Below are 24,833 nucleotides of genomic sequence, written 5' to 3' on the forward strand. Positions count from 1 at the left end.
TAAATAGGCAAGACAATGACTTCATAAAGTTTTTACAAGGATTAGAAATAACAAATGTAGGGGTGCCTGGGTGGCTCGGTGGGCTAAGTGTTTGACTTGATTTCAGCTCAGGTCATGATTTCATGGTCGTGAGATCCAGCCCTGCCTCTGGCTCTGCTGCGGAGCCTGCTTGGGATTCTGTCTCTGCCCCTCCCCCACTTACCCACGCGGGCACACGCACTGCTCTCTCTCCCGCTGTCTCAAAAATAATTTTTAAAAATAACAAATGTAAAGTTGTTGGCATATAACAGATATTCAATAGTAACTGTTTTATTATGATAACGAATAATGATCAAGTTTAATAATCTCTACTAAGGACTAGTATTTCCTAAACTTCACTCTTGTGCCAGGATTTTGGCCATGTTTGAGGATCACTGAGGTTCTTATTTAGACCAGATCCGAGGCCTGCTACCTCTTTGTTAGAAGAGGGTCTTCAAGAAAAAGTTGCCCAAAAAAACCTGACGTTTTCTTCTCCATATAACCAGCAGGATAGAAGACTTTGACCGCGTGCTAACACTTTCACCAGTGTTCTCTCCACAGTAGCACATAAAATGTGCAGTACAGAAACGGTCTGAAGTCATTTAGGAAACACGAGGCCAGACCAGAGACAGAAGGAGAGAATCGCTTCCCACCCTCATGAAGGCCCAGGAGACCTCTGAAGGGTAGGAAGAGGAGGGAGAGAAAAGGGACGTTTGGGGGACCCTGGGTTCCTCAACTGAAGAACGTAGTTAAGATCATCATACCTGCCTCACTGAGTTGCTGTAAGAACTAATCAAGGGCCTGTAAATCACAGTGCATCTCAGTCTATAAAGTAGTATATAAATGGGGCAGATTATGAGAATATTCCCCGAGGCTAGGCATAAAGAAGTGCACAAAGAGGCGGGCCATAGAGGAAGGGAGAGGTTGCTCACTAGCCACTGGGACAGCTTACAAGATGTTGGCACGCTCCCCTCCCACGCGGTCTTCAAATCCCAGCCAGTTGTAGGACATGAGTTGGGGAGACAGGGCCAGTGGCCTCTCCAACCACCTTCCAGCTCCAGGACCCTCTGATTTGTCACCAGGGCCATCAGCCAGCTCTCCCTCCTAGCCTGGCACCTCAGGTGTTACTGAACATGTGGGACTGAGAGGCCTCCACCCGCTCCTGCACCGTGTAGCTTTCTGTGCTGAACGCCCAGGAAGAGTTTGCTAGTGAGGAATCCCATGTGTCCAGCATCACAGAAGGCAGCTGCCATGTGAGTGCAGTTCTACACATATGTAACCCTGCATTCATATCTGCTCTCAAGCCCCCACTCATCTTCCCTGCTCTGCAAAGGTTCCCGGTACCCTCAGCGGTGATCTGCATCTCGCGGCATTTGACGCAGGCCTCTGCGCCCCTGTTCACCTCGTCTACTTTCTAACCATCTCCCCTACTAGGCTACGAGCAAGGATCTGGTTTAATATGCCCTCTGCTCCACGCCTGGGTGGCTCAGTTGGCTAAGCATCCAACTCTTGACTGTGGGGCTCAGGTCATGATCACATGGTTTGTGAGTTTCAGCCTCGCATGGGGCTCCGCCCAAACAGTGCAGAGTCTGCTTGGGATTCTCTCTCTCTCTCTCTCTCTCTCAAAATCCATAAATAAAAACTTAAAAAAAAAAAGTCCTCTGCCCCAGTGCTAGCACAGCACCCGACTGGGGCAGACGACAGACAGGGCTGGTTGGCGGAGCGAACCCTGTCTCGCCCCACCCGTACACCCTCGGCACTTAACTGTTCCACATGACGGTGCGGTGGACTGAATGTTTGTGTCACTCCGAATTCACACGTGGAAGCCTTAATCCCAGTGTGATGGTATTTGGAGGCCGGGTCTCCGGGAGGTGATTAGGTCACGAGGGTGGAGACCTATGAGTGGAATTATTAGTGCCCTTCTAGGAAGAAGCCAGAGAGCCAGCTTGCCGTCTTCCCACCATGTGAGAATATGAGATCGATGGCAGTCTGCAACCAGGACGCGGGCATTCACTAGAACCTGACCATGCCGACACGCTGATCTTGGACTTCCAGCCCCCAGAACTGTGAGGAATGAATTTCCATAGTTTATAAGCCACCCAGTCTATGGTGCGTTGTTAGAGCAGCCTGAACTAAGCCAGATGTCTCCTAGGAAGCTGAGAGCTGCCTGAAGGTTCTGTCCAGTGGCAGGGCAGGCTGAGGTTCCATGGAGGAAGTCCCCTGCAGCCACCCTCAGCCAACAGGAGAAACACAGGAGTTGGTGGATGAACAGCCCCGCCTCCTCACACCACAGGTGGGACAGCCCCGTCGAGGTCACTTGCTCACTGACACACCCCGTGTTGCCTTTCTTCTCTCCCCTATCTCACCTCCTTGCCACCCTGTCACATTCCCTGGGGCCAAATAACTACTGTCTCGGGGTCTGCTTCTGGGACAGTTGGTGAGTTGGTTGATTGGATGTAGCTAAGGATGCTTAGCAGCAAAGAAAGAAATGGAAGCCAGCTTGCCCGCTGTCCCTTAGCACATGCTGCTGCTTCCGCAGTGTCTAGACTACGTTGGAGCACGTGCACAGCCAACAGCCCTGGCACAGGAAAAAGCACTTCTCAGCTGTCCCCACCATCCTGCTATTTGTCATCCCATCCATCTGCTGTCCCCACGAAACGCTCACCCACGTCAGCTAAAATGGTGCACTGGGCTTGGAATCAGTTGGGAAAATGTCAGGCCGGTGGAAGAGAGGGGGGTACCGAAATAGCAACTGTGCGGACCATGGGGACCACACAGATCTGCCCCTTCACCTGGAAGGCACTCCTGGGGAGTTGTCACGGAGAAGGGGGTGCAGGTGGGCCCTGGGAATCAGGAGGAGTGGGGGAAGGGCCCTATGTTCTTCCTCCTGGCACCCAGGTGCTCTTTGCCCCTTCCTAAGCCTGGCTTAGTGTCAGCTACTGCTTCCTGCCCCCTCTTCGGGGACACAGGGCGCTCCCCAAACACAGAACTGGATCTGCTTAAAGTTGCTGTTTATTTGTAAACGTTCGGCTTACTTTTCCAATCAGCATTCCATGTAGAAGACGTGTAGGTTTCAGGCCCAAGGTCAGTGGCAGGAGGTACCGCATGGAATAGTGTGTGCCTTTATGAGCTGGGGATTGGCTGTTTTCTTCTCAGAAGAAAAGGGTCCTTCTAAAACCAAGGCTATTTTGATCGTAGAAGAGTGACTATTTATTATATCCATTCAACACGTTCATTCATTGTTATTCATTCATTCAAGAGTTACTCATACACTTGAGTGCCTGTTACGAGCTGGGCACTGTCCTGAGCTCCGGGAAGGAAGCAGTGAGCAGAACAAAGACGATTCCCCCACCTTATGGAGATTACAGTCCGATGGGAGAGATGGCGATAAACAAACGCATGTATGTATCAGTGTCCAAAAACTTGAAATGTGGTGAAGCAAAAGCAGAAGAGAGGAAACAGAAGGGTGCTACAGCTTGAGTGGTCAAGGAGTGTCCCAGGATCTACAGCTGGGTGACAAAGCACCTCAAGATGATTGTTAACAACCATCATTTTATGATCTCCTGAGATTCTGTGGACTGACTGGGCCCGGCTGGGGGTTCTGCTGTTCCCCACAGGTTTTCGCTGGGGCTGCAGTCGGCTGAGGCCTCACTGAGCAGAAATATCCAAGACGCCTCATTCATGTGTCTGGCGTCTTGGCCGGGACAGCAAGGAGGCTGGGCTCTGCTGGAATGTCGGGACAGGTGGTCCCTTTCCCTGTCCAGGTGGCTGTCCAGATGGCCCTTGCACATGGCCTCTCCAGCAGAGTGGCCAGACTTCTTCCATGGCAGCCCAGGGCTCCCCAAATTCAAAACGAGAAGCTGCCAGGCCATCTTATGGCTCAGGCCCAGAGTTGGCACAGCCTCACTCCTGACATTCTGTTGGTTCAAGTGGGTCACAGGGCCAGCATATACTCAGTGTGTGCATGCAAGGGACTGCACAGGGCAGTGGGCCCTGGGAGGCAGGGCTCACTGGGGGCCAGCCACCCAGAAGGCCTCACTGATTGTGTGACATCTGAGCAGAGACCGGCATCAAGTGGAGGAGTGATATGGCGCGATCCAAGGGCATGCAAAGGCCCTGAGACAGGAGTGTGCTTGGGGTGTGAGAGGAGAGCACAGTCCGCTGCAGCAGGAGCTGAGCGGTGAGCCATGAGGTCAAGGGGCAGCCGGGCGTCAGACCGCCTCAGCGATGCAGGCCATAGAAAAGGATTTGGGAGCTATCTCTGTGTGACAGGAGGCCCGGGATGTGCCGAGGTACACGGTGCTCACCTGGTAACGCTGCCGGGTCCTGACTGCGGGTCAAGACTCCCTCTTCTCACTCCGACCTCCCAGGGTCACCCTATTTAAACTGCACCCTCCACCCCTCGCTCTCTCCCTGCGCCTCCTCTGATGATTTCTCCACGCACTCAGCACCGACTCCATACGTGCTATTTACTAATTTATCTTTTCCCTCTAGACTGTAAACTCAAAACAGGCCGGGATTTGGGGCTGTTCTGTCTGCAGGCCCCCCTAATGTTTGTTATATGAATGATAAATCAGGCGTGTCTAGCTCACAGGTCCGGTGGGGAGGGTGTGCCCAGTAAATACTGAAGTATTGAATTAATTTGGCAACAAAACAACTTTTATAATCCCACTATGCTTATCTAGAAGTTACCTTCCAGTAAGCAATTAGCTGGGGAAAACGAAGAAGAAAGGAAGAAATCCTTCATAGCAGCCTCAATAGTGACTAAAGGTCACAGGACAGCCCCTCATTTTATGATTCTAGTGTGCTCGATAAGCCGGTTATCGAGCAATTGTGGCCTGGAAAGACCTGGATTAAGGGGGGGGGGGCTATGATAGGACAAGAAGAAAAGCGATACCTGCCAGCAAGGGGAGGCAGAAAACTCCAAGTGAACACGGAAGGTACAGAGCAGAGCAGTCCCCGACGTAGACCTATGGGCCATGGATGCCATGCCTACAAATGGTATGACGGCAGGCCACATGTATGAGGATGACTAAGTCACTTTGAAAAGATCAGATTGCGCTGTCTCCTGAGACGAAGAGGCACACCTACCTGAGAAAGACGTTCATTCACAGCACCCCCACCGCCTCTCACCGCGACCCCTCTTCTCCCAGGCAGCTCCTTATTCTCCACGGGGCTCCCGCACACCTCACCTTCTGCCCTGGCGTGCCCAGGGCTCTCGTCATCGCTGGAGTGTGACCGCGGCCAGCCTCCTGGATTCCTCTTTATTCCTCTCTCTCTCTGGTCCAGCAACACTCACGTTCCGCCTCCACCCCAGACCTGCCCACGACACCCCTCCACCTGTTCAACTTGTCCTTGTGCTCCCGAGGCACTTGGACTTCGCTGATTCCTCCTGACTCCGCTCCTCCCTGACCAGCGACTCTCGGTCACTCCATCTCGGTGAATGGCACCACGATGCTCCCTGTGGCCCAGGCCAGAAACTTTAAAGCCGGTCCTGCCTGCAATCTTGCTTCTCATAACTAGGGTGCCGTGTCATTCATTGTATAGGCTAGAACTGTCCCAGACAAACCTGGATGTGTGGTCTGTCCATCAACCCACATGCAATTCATCAGCAAACCCAGTTAGCTCTATTTTTAAGTACCCATCCGGCATCCGGCCAGCCTCCCCCGACCCTGCACTATCACCCTGGCCCAGCATTCATCCTGCCCTGCCTCGATTTTTGCAGTGGCCTCCTGACTGGTCTCCCCACTTCACCCGTGCCTCCCACCTCCAAATCTGTTCTCACAGCGGCCACAGCAAGCCCATTAAAACGTAAGTGAGATCGTGTTACTCCTCTGCTGAAAATTCTCACCGGTCTCCCAATTCATTGAGAGGAAAAGCCTAAGCCTTTACAATACGCTTGCAACTAGGGCTGCTCCCCCAGCTTCTGACCTGGTTTATCTCCCCAACTCTTCTCACTCCCGCTTAAGCTACACTCATCCTCGCTCTTCAGACTAGTCAGGTTGGCTCCTGCTTCCTGGCTGTGCCCTTGCTGGTCCCTCTGCCTGGAAGGCTTCTGCCAGGTAACCACTGGGCGTGCTCACTCCCTCCAGCCGCGCACCGCGCCCCTGCCCCCTATTTAAAACGCCAAAAATCTCCACCAACGTAACCTATGCATCCTCATCCCAGCCCTCCTTGCCACGTGTGACAGTCCGCATTTTTTAAAAATGGCCATAGCAATGTGTATGCTCCCACAGACTCTTCTAGAAGCACTCCTCCCCTCCAAAGGGAGTCTTACTCCCCTTTGTTATTTGTTCAATATGGACCAACCTTAGGAACTCACTTCTACCAGATAAAATGTGGCAAAAGGGACACTGCAGGACTCCAGGGTGGGCTCTTCATAGGCAATACAGCCTTCTCTCTCTCTCTCTCTCTCTCTCTTTCTCTCTCTTTCTCTCTGTCTCTCTTAGGGCATTCTCCCTGGTAGCCCATCACATCAAAGGAAGCCCAAACTAGCCCACATGGAGAGACCATGAGGGGAGGCCCATGTGAGGAGGAATCAAGGCCCCAGCCACCATTCACCACAAGCTGCATGAGTGAACAAGCCTTTAGGTGGTTCATAGGCCCCAGGCTTCGAGTTTTCCAGCTCTGGCCCTGGCCATCACAGAGCAGAGAAAAGCCACCCCCTTGCCCTGCTCTGTGCCCTGCCCAAATCCCTGGCCCAAGAACCCCTAAGGTTTGGCACAGTCTGTTACATGGTCAGAGCAGCTAAAACATCAAACTTGATTTTTCTGTATATTAGCTAAGACTGTGTATATGTACTTGCTTACTTCTTGTGTCTCCCCATAAGAAAACAGGAGCTCCTAGAGGGCAGGGATTTGTGTCCGTTCTTCCCCAGCCTCAGTATCTAGAAAAGTACCTGGCACACAGCGGGCACTCGGTAAATACTTGTTGAACAAACGAATCTTTGCTAATTAAAGAAAACTGCTCCGTACTATAATTGCAACACCTTCTGCTGAGGCACGCGACCTTTTCCTGAAGAAAGCGTCTCTGGTGTGTTTTGGACCAGCTCCCTGTTAAAAAATATCTCTTGTCAGCCATCTGGAAAATGATAAAGTTGGATCTATACCTCCCACTATGCGCCAGGAAACAGTCCAAACGGATCAAAGATTTATACGTGATAAAATGAAACCATTAAAGTCCTAGAAAAAGGCACGACAGAATTCCGATGGAACCTTGGAGGGGGAAGGCCTTTCTAACGACGACTCAATCTCTAGCAGCCATAAAAGAAAAAGATGGACCGATGCAAACTGCATAAAAATCACAAAACTTTTGGCCAAGAAAAAGCAGCATGAGCAAAATCAAAAGATAAATGACAACCTGGGAGGAAAGCCAGCAACTTCCATCACAAAGAGCTAAACCTCCTGATATAAACAAACAAGCAAACGCCTAGAAATTAGACAGAAATTAGACAGAAAAGGGGGCCAACAGCTCAGTAGAAACATGGCCATTCAAGGCAGTTCACAGAAAAAGGAACCACAAACGGCCCTTAACCATGTGCAAAAACATTCAACCTCTTTCTCTCACGCATAACTTTACTCATGTAAAGTAAGACCCATCACATTGGCCCAAATCCTGAACCATGGTGACCCAGGACTGGCAGGCCGATGAGGAGAGGGCTGCTCTCACATGTCACCGGTGGGACTGCAGATTTTTTCGTGTCAATCAGTGTTATGGTGGATATGACTTAGCCCCGACAAGTACCTTTGTGGGAATTTATCCCATGGATAGGTTGGCACACATGTGAAATAACATACATATAAAATCACTCTCTGTAGCACCCTTCAAAATAGCAAACCACTGGAAACAACAAAAATGCCCATCAGTAGGAGACGGGATGACCTACATTATGACACGTGCATACAACACAAGACTGGATGGCCGTAACGGAGAATGAGAACTTTGGTGTACTATTATGGGAGGATCTACCAGATGCATTATTGAAAGGAAAATGCAAGGTTCTGAACAGGATGCATGATGCTATCTACTAATTCTAAAACACCTGGAGAATAATACTTGTATTCTTGTTTGCTTATATGTGAGTGAGGAAACTCAAGACATTTACAGAAGGGGAGCCTGGCTGGTTTAGTCAGAAGAGTGTGCAATTCTTGACCTTAGGGCTGTGAGTTTGGGCCCCGTGTTGGGTGTAGAGAGTATTTAAATCAATAAAAACATTTTTAAAAAGTTATACAAGAAGCTAACAGTGGTTGATGATGACAGTAGAGAGGTCGGGTGCCTGGGTGGCTCAGCTGGTTAAGCATCTGACTTCGGCTCAGGTCACGATCTCACAGTTTCTGAGTTCGAGCCCCGTGTCGGGCTCTGTGCTGACAGCTCAGAGCCTGGAGCCTGCTTCGGATTCTGTGTCTCCCTCTCTCTCTGCTCCTCCTCTGCTGCTCTCTCTCTCTCAAAAATAAATAAACATTACAAAAATGTGTTTTAAAAAATGATGGTAGAGAGGCTTGGCAGATGAGGCAGAGGTCCGGAAGGAAGACTGTATACATTTTTTTCAAGTTTATTTATTTTTGAGAGAGACAGATACAGCGTGAGCAGGGAAGGGGCAGAAGAGAGAGAGAGAGAGAAAATCCCAAGCAGGCTCTGCACTGCCTGATGCCCGCAGAGCCCAATGTGGGGCTCGAGCTTACAAAACCATGAGATCATGACCTGAGCCGAAACCAAAGCTGGACGCTTAACCGACTGAGCCACTAAGCGCCCCTCTGTGTGTGTTTTAATATGTTTTTTATTTCTCCCCAAAACATGACATAATTTGCAATGAGTGATTTGCTCCTTTAGCTCCAGAAGAGTTCCCTTATCAAAAAGTAAATAGGGGTGCCTGGGTGGCTCAATCAGTTAAGCATCCAACTTCAGCTTGGGTCATGATCTCACGGTTCATGATTTTGGGCCCTGCATCAGACTCTGTGCTGACAGCTCAGAGCCTGAAGTCTGCTTCAGGTCCTGTGTCTCCTCTCTCTAACCTTCCCCCACTTGCTCTCTCTCTCTCTCTCTCTCTCTCTCAAAACTAGATATAAACATCAAAAAAACAATTTTTGTGGGGGGCACCTGGGTGGCTCAGTTGGTTGGGCGACTGACTTCAGCTCAGGTCATGATCTCACAGTTCGTGAGTTCGAGCCCCGTGTCGGGCTCTGTGCTGACAGCTCAGAGCCTGGAGCCTGCTTCGGATTCTGTGTCTCCCTCTCTCTCTGCCCCTCCCCTGCTCATGCTCTGTCTCAAAAATAAATAAAAACATTAAAAAAAATTTTTTTTAAACCAATTTTTTTAAAAGTAAATAATCCATGGAGAAATAGCCAGAACCTACGGATCTCAAAGTTTTTCACCCCTAATAATCCATTCCTGTGATTAAGCCCCCAGCTGCTGAGAGCATTGGCAGCTACACAGCCCAGTGGTCATGTCCTTTTCCCCCTCCCCACCAGAGATAACCCAAAGCCAATGACTGGCGCCCCGCCTCAAGGTGGGATGGCGTCTATGGTGGCATTCACCCTCCAGAGTTCCCCTGGGATCAGGTTGAGGCTAGACTCCAGCCGAGCCCACATCTTCACCTGGTTTCTTCTGTTGTAACTTGCTTCCATCTCCTCCTTACTGGTTTCTCCTGAGAGTCTCCTCCAGGGAAATCATTTAGCCCAGAATCCCTGTCTCAGGGTCTACTTCTAGAAACTTATCTAAACCACGCCCATTAATTGATAACAGATGCCTTTCTCCAAAAGGAACCACCAATAGGCACTTCTGACCAGCAGATGCATGAGTTTCCACACTGTACTGACCTAGTACCAACCCAAAGCAAGGACTGTTGGGGAGACTTTGTACAGTGCATATGTGGTTTCCAGTGAGGGATATAAAATATTGACCATAACGCATGTACTGCTATCCCACTATCCATGGACCTAAGGTCCCAAGGCCCCCAGCCTGAGAACTAGTGCCCCCTAAATTGTGATCCTGGACACATTAGCTGGATTCCCCGACAACTGGCTGAGAGCAGGACACGCAGACAGGACTGGGAGGGGGAGGGGGCCAAAGGCCAAGGTGGATGTCAGCTGGCTTTGCCTGCCATAGCAGAGACTGTGAGACGTCCACCTCGTTCCATTCCCTGGTCCCAGCATATGAGGGCATATGGCCAAGAAGGTAATATGGCAAAATCCTCACCCCGGAACAAGAGTGGAAGGGCTCTGTGCCGTGTCCGGGCCAGCAGCTTCACAAGTAGGTGTGACCCTTCCACGCCTGTTCCAGACCCGGCACTACCCACCTCAGGTCTCCTCAGCATTCAGCTCTACGTGCTGGAGACTGCTTACAGCCAACCCCTGTAACCTGAGGGTTCTTCCTGATGTGGGAAACACGCTTGGCCAGTGCACAGGGCACATTGGAAGGGCCCAGAAATGAATGCCCCCGATGCCAGCACCCTCAACTAAATCCAGAGGGATGGGGAGTTCGTGGACAAACAGTTTCCTATGTTCTCGAGGGAGGCAGCACGGAGACGTATCTGTCCTGTTTGTTTCCTAGAGATCTCCACTAGGATTAAGCTCCAGGTGCCACCACAGTAACTCCCTTTATTGGCTGTCTGCTCTTTCCTGTCACACTTCCCCACTCCCACTACAGATGCTTCCTGGGATTGCCTCCTAACCCATTGACTTGAATCTGAACCCTTGCCTCAGAATCTGCGGAGAAAGCAAACCAAGACAACCCTCCTAACAGCCCAAACCCACAGAGACCCAGTTTCATCCAGGCATATGTTAAAAACGTCCTAGGGCACAGCAGAGCAACAAAGGAAAGAAGTCGGGTCTCTGAGTGATGGCAAGAGGAAAACCATCCGCCAATCCAGGGCTGCTAAGTGAGAAATGATCTGCCTTCTTTCCTAAGCCCCAGAATTTGTAGGGAATCTTTGTTACAGCAGCTGTGCCTGTCTTAGCTAGGACAACAACCTGCCCCACATCTATTTCCTCTCTGGTCATGGCACCGCTCTGCTGCTGGGGAACCACTTTCCTATTCCCAGACCAGAGGTATAGCTGACCGGCTCAGGGTGGACCCGAAAGCCAAATCGGACCAATCACAGACAAGCACCAGCCCAAGATCTTTGGCTGAAAGACAAACCCCTTTTCTGGGCTGCTGCACTACGGGACAGAAATCCAGAGCACAGGGTGGCCATGGGGCCCCCACTTGAAGCTGCCTGAGAAAAATTCACCTGTGGGAAAACCAAATAAAAGAGAAAAAGATGAGTGAAGATAACATGATTTAAGCACCTGGATCCAGCCACCCCTGAAGCTGGACAACCCTAGACTTATCAGTCAATACATTCTCTTTTCTGTTCAGGTCATTAAGAAAAAATTTTTTATATTTTATTTATTTTTGACAGAGAGAGAGCACAAGTGGCGGAGGGGCAGAGAGAGAAGGAGACACAGAATCCGAAGCAGGCTGCAGGCTCCGAGCTGTCAGCACAGAGCCTGACACGGGGCTCCAACTCACAAACTGTGAGAACCTGAGCCAAAGTCGGACGCTTAACCGACGGAGCCACCCAGGCGCTCCTGTTCAAGTCATTTTAAACTGAGTTTCTGTCACTTGCAACCCAGAGAATTCTGTTTAATAAAAATCTGCCCCAGGTGCCTGGCTGACTCAATCAGTAGAGCCTGCAGATCTTGATCTCGGGGTCATGAGTTTAAGCCCCATGTTGGCTTATTTGAAAATTTTAAAAAATTTCTTAAAAGTTTAAAAATAAATAAAAATCTATCCCTAAAAGAGAATGTCGTGTCAGCTAGTTCACAATTCTCCGTGCCACAGGCCAGCTGCCCCTAAATAACTACTCATTTAGAGATTCCCTTATAGGAATACTCATTTTTGTTGTCAAAATTACCCAGATAAAAGCAAATCAAAAGCTTTCTAGACTCTCTCCTCTGTGTCAAGCATTAGGAAACACAACGTGATGCCAGCAATCGGTCCTGGAGCCAAGGTTGAACCCTTAGTGCTGGCAGCTCCAGGACTGGGGAGAATCTCTCTCTTGGCCACCATGGTGCCCTGACGGTTCGGGCCCTTCCTGCTAGCCCTCCAGTCACAGAAGGACCCTGGAAACCATCTTGCCAGCCCCCTCACCCCCATGGGCTGTTGCCTCTCTTCTGCCCTACCTAGGTCTCAGGTCGGCTTTATTGTTAACCTCCTGGGCCTCTGGGGCCAGGCCTCCCAGGTGAGGAGGTGCAGATAGCCAAAGGTCACAGCACTCAGCAGTCACATGCCTCGAAAGAGACTGCTATGCCTCCCAAATGAGCAGGACGTGGGCCAGGCCAGCGAGCATTCCTCACGGTCCAGCGTTTTCCACTTCTCCCCCAGTGCCAGACTCAAGGGAGGGACAAGTGCCTGCAGCCAGCAAGTCCCAGCCCCAGAAAGCCAGAGGCATCTCCACAGTAACACCACGGCCACAAAGAGTGACCAAAGCATCCGTAAGTGCCCTGCCCCGTCCACCCCAGGAGTCTCTGCCCATCAGCCCTGAGGCCCCCATTTATCTGCTCTCCTACCCAGCGCTCAAGATATGCTTCTTCAAGCCCACCCACCAATACAAAATCACCCACCCAAAGTAACCTGAAGTCAAATGTCCCACAATAAGCCCTAAACAGGGAGCTAGAACTCCATGCTCTCCTGACTTGTTTTTATAAGGGAAGTTTCACAAAAACGTTTCATTCATTAAAATAATTCCTGTAAACTCTTTCAGAATAATAAAATTCCTTTTCCTTGCTTGAGTAGCATTTCAGGTGGAAGGACTTTTATTTCAAGGCACCATAAAATGATAGTCTAAGAACACCTCTGCCTCCACATGTGAAAATCGTTTAAAAAAAAAAAAACAGGAAAAAAAAATACCGCACGGCGATCGTGGCCATCCACAAACTTTTGTTAATGTGACTGTTCAACAGGACGTGGGTTACAGGGGGCTGGACATCACTATCATCATTGACAACCTTGGAACAGATCCCCTGCCGTGGCCCCGGGAGGGCAGAGGGATGAACTGAGCCCAGTGGGGCGGGGGACCCCTCCAAAACCAAAAATCCCCGTAAGCGTGGCAGCTCGAGCGTCTCTCCCTGCTCCTCCTCCTGCACCTCCTCACTTCTCCTCTTCCTCGCTCAGGGTGACATTCCCCTGGAGTGTGGACGTCAGCTTGGCTTGCAAAAGAGCCGCTAGTTTTTTGGATGTCTTTTTGAGAAAGGCGCTGCCCGGGTGGGCACTGTTCACGTGCAGGTACAGGTCCTCCTGGGTGGGGCCCGTGTAGCCACAATCCTCACAGACGTAGAGCTTGTCCCGGCGTTGCTTGTAGGCGTACTGTTGCTGCACCCCGTGGATTTTCTTCAGGTGGGACTCCAAGGAGCAGCGCTGGGTGAAGGCTTTGTTGCAGATGTCACATTTGTAGGGGCGAATGCCTGCAAGGTCGATGGGCAGACACATCACCAGTTGGTCACTGCCAAGCCACAGCCTCCCAACCGCGAAGCCATTTAAAATCGTGATGCACAACCCGATAGCGGAAAACCAAACCACCTGATTCAAAAACAGGCAGAGAAACTGAATAGACCTTTGCCAAAGAAGGCGTGCAAAGTACCAACAGGGACATGACAAGGTGCTCGACGCCATTGATCGGCAGGAAAATGTGAATCACGACTGCACTGAAATGATCACCTCACGCCTGTTAGAATGATTATCATCAAAGACAAGAGATAACAAGTGTCCTTGAGGATGTGGAGAAAAGGGAACATTCGTGCACTGTTGATGGAAATGTAAACGGGTACAGCCACTATGGAAACCAGTATGGAGGTTTCTCAAAAATTAAAAATAGCACTACCCTATGACCCAACAATCCCACTTCTAGGATATATATCCAAAGGAAATGAAAACAGGATCTCAAAAAGACACCTGCACACCCGTGGTTCACTGCAGCATTATTCACAATGGCCAAGATATGCAAACAACCTAGGTGTCCATTAACGAATGAACGGATAAAAACAAATGGGTATATTTATACAATGGAATATTACACAGCCATGAGAAAGAAGGAGATAGATGTTTGCAACATCGTGGATGAACCATGAGGGCATTATGTGAAATAAACCACATAGAGAAAGACAAATACTGCATGGTATCACTTTTATATGGAAAAGTCAAACGCATAGGAACAGAGTAGAAAAATGGTTGCCAGGAGCTGAGGGGTAGGAGAAATAGGAGAAAAAGGAAATCAGCATGGGGAGGGATTCAACATGAGGAATACGATTAAGGCAAGACACAAAGTGTGTCCACAAAGGTTCACAACATCCACATGAGCAAACATAAAAAGGGATGCAAACTTGGCAAAGAAACACCACGTGGCTTTGGGAGGAAGAGCTTTAGTCTTCCCACTTGTATGCTTCAATGTTTTGATTTTATAGTGGGCAAAGTAAACCTTGTTTTTATTCTAGTTGCAGTTTTCCTGGAAACAGACCCTGTGACAAAGATTCCAGTAGCACCTGTAGGTGAGTGAAGAAGCGAGGGACAGGAAGGAGCCCTACAAGGTGGGGATAGCAAGGCAGTCACTGCTGTAGGCAGCCAGAGTCCAAGTGCACCAGGCAAGCTCAGGGGACAATGCAGAACCCTCACCTCTGAGTCACCCCCCCGCCTCAGCCCTCCTCCAGCAGCACTGTCTAGGGCCGCCTCTGGGTGGCACTGATTGTCCCTCCCTGTCCTGTGTCAGCAGGAACACCCTCAGGCAGAGTTGCAGGTGTGAGCAGTTGCTACATGGATAGGTGTGCCCAGAAAAGGCAGGAGCCAGGGGCGTGGGCTGGACATGGGTGGCATCTGCTATAGGTATGAAAGCATTTCCAAATTGGATCTCATGCTGGCCTTAGAACCGGGCTAATCTTAGTGGGGCTCGCCTTCTAGATGGAGAGCTCGCAGGTGCCATATACACCAGGGAGCTCAGCCTCATCAAAGCACAGGCTTTCCTATTTCCACCAAGAGCACTCATCCTGAATGTGAGGTTGGAATGTCACACAAGCAGCGGTAAGGGCGGGCCCAACTTAGGCTCTAAAGGAGGAGATCCTGGTTGTAAAGGAAGCACAGTGTAACACAACCTGGAAGCCCGGGAGAGGGCGCGCATCGTGCTAGGGGTACGTGGAACACAGAGGGCGGCCACTACAGTCAGACAATCTTAGAGCCCAGAGGTTAGCAGAGTTATCTCCTATAGGAACCCCCAAAGCCTCAGATGCCAAATTTAAGAGTATGCCAAAAACTCATCAGTCAAGATAAAATAATATTTCGGGGCACGTGGGTGGCTCAGTCCATTAAGCGTCTAACTCTTGATTTCAGCTCAGGTCACGATCTCTCATTTGTGAGACTGAGCCTTGTGTGGGGCTCACGCTGAGCAAGAGCCTGCTTGGGATTCTCTCCCGCCCCCCCAGCCCCTCCGCCCTTCTCCTGCTCACACAGGTGCTTGCATGCGCTCTCTCTCTCAAAACAAATAAACATTTAAAAAAGGTAATATTTCGGGGCGCCTGGGTGGCGCAGTCGGTTAAGCGTCCTACTTCAGCCAGGTCACGATCTCGCGGTCCGTGAGTTCGAGCCCTGCGTCGGGCTCTGGGCTGATGGCTCGGAGCCTGGAGCCTGTTTCCGATTCTGTGTCTCCCTCTCTCTCTGCCCCTCCCCCGTTCATGCTCTGTCTCTCTCTGTCCCAAAAATAAATAAAAAACGTTGAAAAAAATTTAAAAAAAAAAAAAAAAAAAGGTAATATTTCAAAAACCAAAACACATTAAAAAAAAATCCATATGAACAAGTTATCAAAATCCTAAACAGGGACAAGACCCAACAATGCTGTACAGGACCCGGAGGCAAAAGGAAGATGTGAGCCCTATGTAGGTGTTTTTGTGTATTTTTTAACTGGTTATTCTTTTCCCCATAATGTTCTAATTGTTGAAGAAAAATACTAAAAAATTGAAAAGTAGCTGTATTAAAACTCACGTTTTAAAATGTTTAACTATTTTTTTTAGACAAAAATGAAATTTATGATGATTTTACTACCCTGGCTTTAATGGAAGCAAACTTACCCAGAGATATTTTCAAAATCCACTTTTTTAGCTTCCCAATCATCATGAGGATTTTCCCATGCTGGTGCTTACTGTTCAGCTTCACTCCTTTTCAACAGCACCATGGTGTGCTGTTGGACAGCTATACCCAAATGCTATCTTTCCCAAGCCAGAGACAGACTGCCTTGTACAACAGGGTTCCAACGTGCGCTTCCCGGACCGACAGTCAAATCACATTACCTGAGAGCTTGCTGGAAATGCAGAGTCCCAGGACCCACCCCAGACTGAATTGAACATGGAGCAGTGGTCCTCAAACCTAGGGGGCTTTCACAACACAGATTCCTGGCCCCACTGCTGGTGTTTCTGGTTCTGGGGTAGGAATGCACTTCTAACGCGTTCCCAAGTGATGCTGAAGCTGCCTGCACTGGGATCTCTCAGGGAGTCACAGCTCCCAAGCCACGCCAAATTAGGCATGACCAAAACAGAAGCAGGAAGAAACAGAAAATTGCAAGGAGATTGAACACATAATCCAAAAACCCCCAACAAACCGAAGTCCAAGACCAGACAGCTTCCTAGGCAAATTCTACCAAATTAGGCGTCAGGACTGCACTTTGGGTGTCTGAAAGCTGCCCTCCCCCAGTATTTTCTCTTCAAGGCTAAATGTCCCCACTTCTTTAATGGTGGCTTGTGGAGGGGGCTGAGAGAGCCCCTTCCTGTTCATGAAGTGCACAGATGATAAAGGAAGTTGAAATGGAAGTTGAAGGAAATTAAAGTAAGTTGAAATGGAAAAAAAAGTCTCCCCCACCCCCATCCAAGCACTTGAATGAACCAAGAAAGGATATCCCTTTCATGAAGCATATCCTAGAACACTCCTGTGAAAAAACTGTGGGGTCAATGCAATGGTGAGCTGTTACTCCAGTCTCCTCAAGCAGAGTGCAGGCCTATGTTATATTCCACACATTCTAGAAAAACTGCCAGAAGTTAAGAAATTCCTTCATAATCCTTGCCATTTGGAACATAATAGGTGCTCAGTAAATAATTTTTCAACAAATGAATGAATGAACCCCTACCATCATGGTGAAGGAGGAGTCACAGAGGTTACTTCCTCCGAGCTAGTCTTCTACAAATTTAAGGAATAGGGCTGTTTGGGGTTTCATGCTTGCGCCATAGAGGGCTTTGTGTTTCATCAGGCCTTCTGGGCCAGGACAGCAGCTGGCAGATCAAGCAGCCAACCTGATTTCAAACCTACAGCTCATCACAACAGAAATTCACCCAGAGACCAGTTACTCAACCCACTACTGTGTTAAAACATTCAAACTAAATATGTGGAAAGGGGAGCACACTTACCCCAGGCAAGCTCCTGGGCCCCGGGGAAAGGACAGATTCTTCCAGCCCTGCTCTAGGAGGCCTAGCCCCAGCGGTGACCCAAAAAGGTGATCTGAAGTGGCTGCCGACCAGGGTTTCGCCTGATCCCTGCCCCCTGGCAGAGGTGAGAGTGCCAGGAACCGGTCTCCTTGCCCTGCATCCAACAGGTCACCGAGCACCTTCCACGGGCAGAACACCCAGTAAGGTCTGGACAGCAAAGGCTACAGACTGCAGAGTCCTACATCACCCAGATGACAGAGAAAATGGGGATGGCCGCTGTGGTGGAATTTTCCCAGGGAGGGTGGGACGTGAGCCTAGATCGGAGGACCGGTGACTCACAGACACGGAGATGGATGGAAGACAGCAGGTGCCGAAAGCTCTAGTTAGGGCAATTCTGACTTTTGCACACCTGCTCCTCCTCCCCTCTGTGCAAACACCAAACTCATCCCTCACTCACTGACATTGTCATGCAGCAGCCCCTGGGTGACCCTTTTAAGGCTTGGGAACAAACCCCTTCCTCCTGGAGTCCCCACCCCCCGTGAACTTGGTGCGGTGGGGGTGGCTGAGCGAGGAAAGTGGTCAGAGAGGAGCCCTGGGCAAGGGGGACTGATGCTAAGTCCCCCCTGACTTTGGGGCCTCACCCATCTTAGTGCTCTGGAGCAAAGGCCAACCTTGTTCATGTCTGGAGTGAGATATCAGAACTAGAAAACACCATGCCTGCTCCAGACATCAGTAACTCACTAACACCCACACAGCAAGAGTCCAAGGCCACACATCTACTACTCATTATGTGAGCCCATGAGAGATGGCCGAATCCCACCGAGCCTCAGTTTCTCCACCTATAAAATGGGGATAACATTCATACCCCCTTGTTAGGCTGCTCTGAGGATTAATCAAGACATCACATGCAAAGGGCCTGGTGCATATTAACATATTAACATTAAGTACTCGGTAGGATACAGCTTCAAGAGTTTACAATACAGCTCAAGAGAACACAAATATGCTCTACTCATTAACTGGCTGGTGGGCACATATGTAGTATTTGTCTATACGCTGTACATACACACACACACACACACACACACTGTCCATATATATATATATATACAGGTATATGCACTTTTTCTATTTGCAAGCACTTTGGAATGTATTGTTTATCTTACAGTGGTTTGAAAAAAAGGGATGGGGTGGGGGGAGAGGGGAAAGTGGGTGATGGGCATTGAGGAGGGCACTTGTTGGGATGAGCACTGGGTGTTGCATGGAAACCAATTTGTCAATAAATTATACTTAAAAAATAAAAAGAAAAGAAAAGAAAAGAAAGAAAAATTTTTAAAAAGGGACAATTTTTTTTTAATGTGGGCATTAGGTGTCTGGTGCAGAAGAAGCATGCAGAGAGACCTCCTTCACTGTCACCTTTTTGAAGGTTGTGCTGTAAGGCTTCTACTACCTCATCCAAAAACTACTTCACTGGGTTATCCAAAATGGTTTCCTCTCTTCAAATTCCCTATTTATTTATTTGTTTGTTTTTGAGAGAGAAAGAGAGCAAGAGTAAGGGGCAGAGAAAGAGGAAGAGAAAGAGAAGGTCAAGCAGGTGCCATACTGTCAGCGCAGAGCTCGACACAGGGCTCGAACCCACAAATCATAAGATCATGACCTGAGATGAAATCAAGAGTCAGATGCTTAACCAACTGAGCCATCCAGGTGCCCCAAATTTTCTATTCCTATTACTAAAATAAAGGTTCGCATCACACATCTCCAAAGAAAATTCTTTGCTACTGGTGCTTTCTGCTTGCTGTCCTTGCTGTAGCTAAGTGCTCCGTTATTGAACTTTATATAAACATGAACTTGTGGGAGTGGATATCTAGGGCAACCTCCTCTGGAGGCAGTGTGGTAATGACCACAAAATATTGTAACGTCGTCTACCCTTTGGCCCACATGAGGGAAACTATCTACAGAAAGACTCACACAGGTAGACAAAGGATGTATGTACAAGAATATCGATGGCAGTCTGACATTTAAAAAAGAAAGGAAGGAAGAGAAAGAAAGAAAGAAAAGAAATGAAGGAAGAGAGAAAAGAAACAAAGGAAGAAAAGGAAGGCAGGGAGGGAGGAAAGAAAAGAAAAGAAAAAAGAAGAAAGGAAAGGAAAGGAAAGGAAAGGAAAGGAAAGGAAGAAAGAGAAAAAGGGAAGGAAGAAAGGAAAGGAAGGAAACTTTGAGATGGTGTTTGTTGATGGTGCCTCCGTATTTGAAATTATGTCAAAATCTCTTATTTATTTTTTAACTTTATTTATTTATTTTGAAAGAGACAGAGACAGCATGAGGGGGGGGGGAGGGGGAGGGGAGGGACAGAGAATCCCAAGAGGCTCTGCACTGTCAGTGCAGGGCCCGACATGGGGCTCAAACACACAAACCATGAGCTCATGACCTGAGCTGAAATGAAGAATCAGACGCTTAACTGACTGAGCCACTTGGACGCCCCTTCATCTTGTATTTAAAAATGCTCTGATAGGGGCGCCTGGGTGGCGCAGTCGGTTAAGCGACCGACTTCAGCCAGGTCACGATCTCGCGGTCTGTGAGTTTGAGCCCCGCGTCAGGCTCTGGGCTGATGGCTCAGAGCCTGGAGCCTGTTTCCGATTCTGTGTCTCCCTCTCTCTCTGCCCCTCCCCCGTTCATGCTCTTTCTCTCTCTGTCCCAAAAATAAATAAACATTGAAAAAAAAAATTTTTTTAATAAAAATAAAAATGCTCTGATAACTATTAAAGACAGTTACGGTATGTCTACCTGTGCAGATATATGAAACAGTGTCCAAGATATATAGGGCATGAAAAAAGTTATGTGTGTTAAAAACTTGGAAGTGAAATGGTGGTTTGCTTTCAGGTGTGGAACTGGGGCTTGGAAGGGGGAGGAAGGCTGACTTTTTTTCCTTTCATTTTTTGTTCCCTTTCGTATTACTTTTTTTTAGCTAAAATGTAAGTCAAAACAAAATAAAGCAGACAGTCTGATGAACGAAAGAGGTGATCCCATAGGACAGCATTCAACTCCCTAGGGGTGGAGTTGACTTTATTCTTTGGCAGCCATCGGCCCCACTCCAAACTTCTCCCAATCTGCATTTTTCCCAACTAGTCAATCCTTCCCTGTAGGCTCCAAACAAAGACACCATTGTTTCCTCTTCTTCAATCAAGATGGGATTTGTTTGCCTTCCAGTCCCTCTCAATGTGGTCTGATTGGAAGATAAGGCCAGAGGGCGTCCCAAGGGGTGGGGCAGATACTGCAGCTTTGGCCAGTGCCCCCCTCCCCACTTCCCTGACCTCAAGAATCTAAATTCCTTTGCTCCTCTCCCTGGAACTCAGAAGCTTCCACAGGAACGACAGGTGCCTTGAACGGACTCCTTCATTCGAGTCATAAAGTTATAATCAACATGGGTTATATGCCATGGCACCACCCCCCCCTCCACAAAGGCTGCGCTGGAGACCCCACGGATGCCTGTGTCCTTTTCAAGCTGCTTATAGTGGCTCATACTTTCTGGTCTACATTGGCTGGGGACTTTTACAGAATGAGTAGCCATTTTCCAAACAAGAAAAATAGAATACTTTCAATAAAGGCTGTACTTGTCGGAAGAGCCTGGTGCACCTGTTGGGAGCAGTAAACAATGCCCAGACCACACCTGACACGCTGTAGCCCTCAATGTGGTTCTTCATTCCCAGCAGGCTCCCAGGTGGTGCTGGTGCTGCCGGTTCAGGAGTAGTGAGGGTGGCCACTTGGTGAGGAGTCTGGCACATGCAAATACCGGCTATTATGTTTTATTCTAGAATACAGATCTCCCCCACCAAAAGCAAACCATTTCCTTCCATGGATGGCCATTCTTAGGAGGCATCCCAGCTGGCTCAACCTAAACACTTAAACAAATCCAAAAGAATCTTCTCTAAAAACAGGCCCATGATGTTTTTCACAGGCTGTGAACTAGATGTGCGTTCGTTTCTTTAAAGCTCATGGCTCCCTCTCTCCATTCTGACCATAATCTCCCATGCTGGCCTCAGTGGTCCTGTCAACCCCACTTAAATAGCATGGTTTCCTCCACTATGTGCGTAGTGGATGCTGCTGGTCCCCTACGCTGACCCCCTTTTCTGAGCTAGTGCTTCATTCTGCATCTATCATGTGTGTGGGTAGCTACCAGCTCCCGGCTGTCCCCTTCTCCAAGGAATGGGCACTGGTCAATTGACATCTGAGCCAAGGGGAAAGGCAGCCCTCAGCCAATGTCTGACATAAAAGTGCCCGCCACTGGCCTATAGTGCCATTCACACTCCAGAAGCCCCGTGGGACCGGGCTGAGGCCAGACTCCCCATGAGACCACCTCTCTGCTTCCCCCTCCCTTCCAGGTTTCGTCTGACAGCCCTCCCTCAATAAATCATTTCATAAGAATCACCATCTCAGAATCTGCTTCTAGGGAACCCGACCCAAGACAATTTGGATTGAAAAATAGCCCCTTGTTTGCTGATCTATTTCCATGAAATGTTACACAGGTTTTTTGCACCAGTTTCTGTCTCCCAACCTTGAATCAGATGTCATTTGACTAACATCCCCCCTCCCCATCTCACACACACACACACACACACACACACACACACACACACACACACACACCCTCTGAGTTACTTTTTTCTTGGTGAAGTCATCCAAAAAAGACATCTTAATCTTTTCTTTCATCCACTTGGATATTAAGGTAAGACATTTACAGGCTCCGGTTTCCCTGGGTCTCTTCCGAAATGTCTCCTGTTCTGAGTCTTTCCTTGGATGCCCTGTCCCTCTTAGCATGTGACAGGAGATGTGGGGGAGGATGGATTAATCCTGGTTCTCTATGCCACTCTCTTTGCCCACCTCATCGATACTGTAGCTACAATTCTCAAAAGAAGGGTCCTGAGATCCCAGATACGTCTTTAGTCATGACTGGGGGTGCAGGGGTGGCTCAGTCGGTTGAGCGTCTGACTTTGGCTCAGATTATGATCTCGAGGTGAGTTCAAGCCCCACATCGGGCTGCTGTCAGCGGGGAGCCCACTTTGGATCCTATGTCCACCCCCACCCCCCCGCCCCTCTCTGGCCTTGTGCTCTCTCAAAAATAAACGTTAAAAAAAAAAAGTTTAAAAAAATTAGTCATGACTGGTCTAATCAGCCTATAAGCAAACATACCCTTCACTCAACTGCTGTCTGCTATACCTGTGTTAACACTGTCCACATCTTTGCTTCTGGTCTAAATACATTTACTTGTAACAGTCAATAGCAAAAATCCAACCTTCATCTCTCAAACAAGACCCGAATCTGCAGACTTCTGTTAAGATCTTTTGGAACCAGAGAGGTTGTTCACATGAACCTTAAAAATGTTTGAGGGGGGGCGCCTGGGTGGCACAGTCGGTTAAGCGTCCGACTTCAGCCAGGTCACGATCTCGCGGTCCGTGAGTTCGAGCCCCGCGTCGGGCTCTGGGCTGATGGCTCAGAGCCTGGAGCCTGTTTCCGATTCTGTGTCTCCCTCTCTCTCTGCCCCTCCCCCGTTCATGCTCTGTCTCTCTCTGTCCCAAAAATAAATAAACGTTGAAAAAAAAAAAAAAAAAAAAAAAAAAAAATGTTTGAGGGGTGCCCAGGTGGCCCAGTCAGTCAAGCGCCAGACTTTGGCTCAGGGCATGATCTTGTGGTTCATGGGTTCGAGCCCCACGTCATTTAAAAAAATTTTTTTTTTTTAATGTTTGAGAATCCCAAATTTTTGCTCTCTTTACTGATTCATGGATTAACCCTTTTGTAAAGAGCTCAAGAGATGGCAGGGTGGACCTTGGTCTGCTCCTCCAGGTCCTGGCATGGGGATGTCCCCACAGCCAAGACTCCTTTTTCAGTTTGCTACCACCTAATTTGTCAGTAAGCCCTTTCCTCCCTCCTCATTCTGGTCCATTATTACCTGGAGGCACATCTCCAGCAGCAAATAAACCAGGGCAGGAAAAACAGGTTCAAGACATTTCCATAATTCTGTCTGTTGATCACTTTAAGACTCAAAATTAGGGGCACCATGGTGGCTCAGTCAGTTTGGCGTTTGCCTTCAGCTCAGGTCATGATCTCGAGGTTCACGAGTGCGAGCCCCGCGTTGGGCTGTGCTGATAGCTCAGAGCCTGAAGTCTGCTTCGGATTCTGTGTCTCCCTCTCTCTCTGCCCCTCCACCACTCACACTCTGTCTCTCTCCCTCTCTCTCAAAAATAAATAAACATTAAAATTAAAAAAAGGAAAAAAAAGAGTCAAAATTAGGATTTAAAAAAAATTTTTTTTTAATTTTTTTTTTTCAACGTTTATTTATTTTTGGGAGAGAGAGAGACAGAGCATGAACGGGGGAGGGGCAGAGAGAGAGGGAGACACAGAATCGGAAACAGGCTCCAGGCTCTGAGCCATCAGCCCAGAGCCCGACGTGGGGCTCGAACTCACGGACCGCGAGATCGTGACCTGGCTGAAGTCGGACGCTTAACCGACTGCGCCACCCAGACGCCCCAGGATTTAAAAATTTTTAAGTCATTACCTGTAGATTCGACCTTATAGTCAGGGCTGTCCAACAGAAATTAAAATGCAAGCCACTTTGTAGCCTTAAAATGTCCAGTAGCCTCATTAAAAGCGGTAAAAAGAGAACAGGTGAAATTAATTCCAACGATCCATTTCGCTTAACCCAACGTATTCAAGATATTCCCATTCCAACAGGGAATCAACATTAAAAACCGAGATGTTTTGCATTCTTATTTTGCATCAAGTCTTCAAAATCTGGTGTCGGTTTTCCACTTATCGACACGTCTCAATCAGACCAGCCACATGTGGGGGGGGTCTCACCCGCTACATGTGGCCTGGGGCTGCTGTGCTTTTTACCTTCTAGATGCCCCCCTCCCAGAGAAGAAACCGTGAAGCTCTTTGGGAAGGCCCTGGGTGGAAGGCATTATTATTCACCAATGTCAGCAATTTTCAGCCCCTCCCGGGGTCACTAGAAATTTCACGTTTGAGGATCAAGAGACAGAGGAGCTCAAGAGTTGGAGACACAGGCCATCTTCTTTCTTGCTCACCGTGGGCATCTTGGCACCATTGAACACACACACACAGACTCCTCTGCGACCTGCTAAACCCCAGGCTGCAGTGTGCAGTTTCTGCCAGGCCCAGGTGTCCCTTTATCTCACCTTCCTGCAGAGCAAGCAGGCTTCCAGAAACCGAAACAGGGCAAGGCCGGTGAGGCCCTGGTCTTGGGGAGAAAATTGGGGACAGCAGCAGGAGGCAAAGGGGACAGACGAGGGGACTTACGGGAAATAGAGGACCATGAACTTCGGCACCAACTGGTCTGGTTCCCAATTCCACCATCCATGGTTATCTGACCTC

At 48.9% G+C, this 24,833-nt stretch overlaps 1 protein-coding gene across 3 annotated transcripts in view; it reads right to left on the bottom strand.

Annotated features, from left to right (window-relative positions):
* Positions 1-11,619: 11,619 nt before the first annotated feature.
* OVOL2 (ovo like zinc finger 2) overlaps positions 11,620-24,833 on the bottom strand; it is a 32,825-nt gene continuing 19,611 nt past the window's right edge. For all 3 annotated transcript variants that reach the window (XM_047851264.1, XM_047851262.1, XM_047851263.1), the window contains one exon: positions 11,620-13,460. In XM_047851264.1, the coding sequence (XP_047707220.1) occupies positions 13,147-13,460 (314 nt within the window). In that variant the 3' untranslated portion in view covers positions 11,620-13,146. The remainder of the gene's footprint in view (positions 13,461-24,833) is intronic.

The sequence above is a fragment of the Prionailurus viverrinus genome, chromosome A3, assembly GCF_022837055.1.
Source record: "Prionailurus viverrinus isolate Anna chromosome A3, UM_Priviv_1.0, whole genome shotgun sequence".
NCBI classification, from domain to species: Eukaryota; Metazoa; Chordata; class Mammalia; order Carnivora; family Felidae; genus Prionailurus; species Prionailurus viverrinus.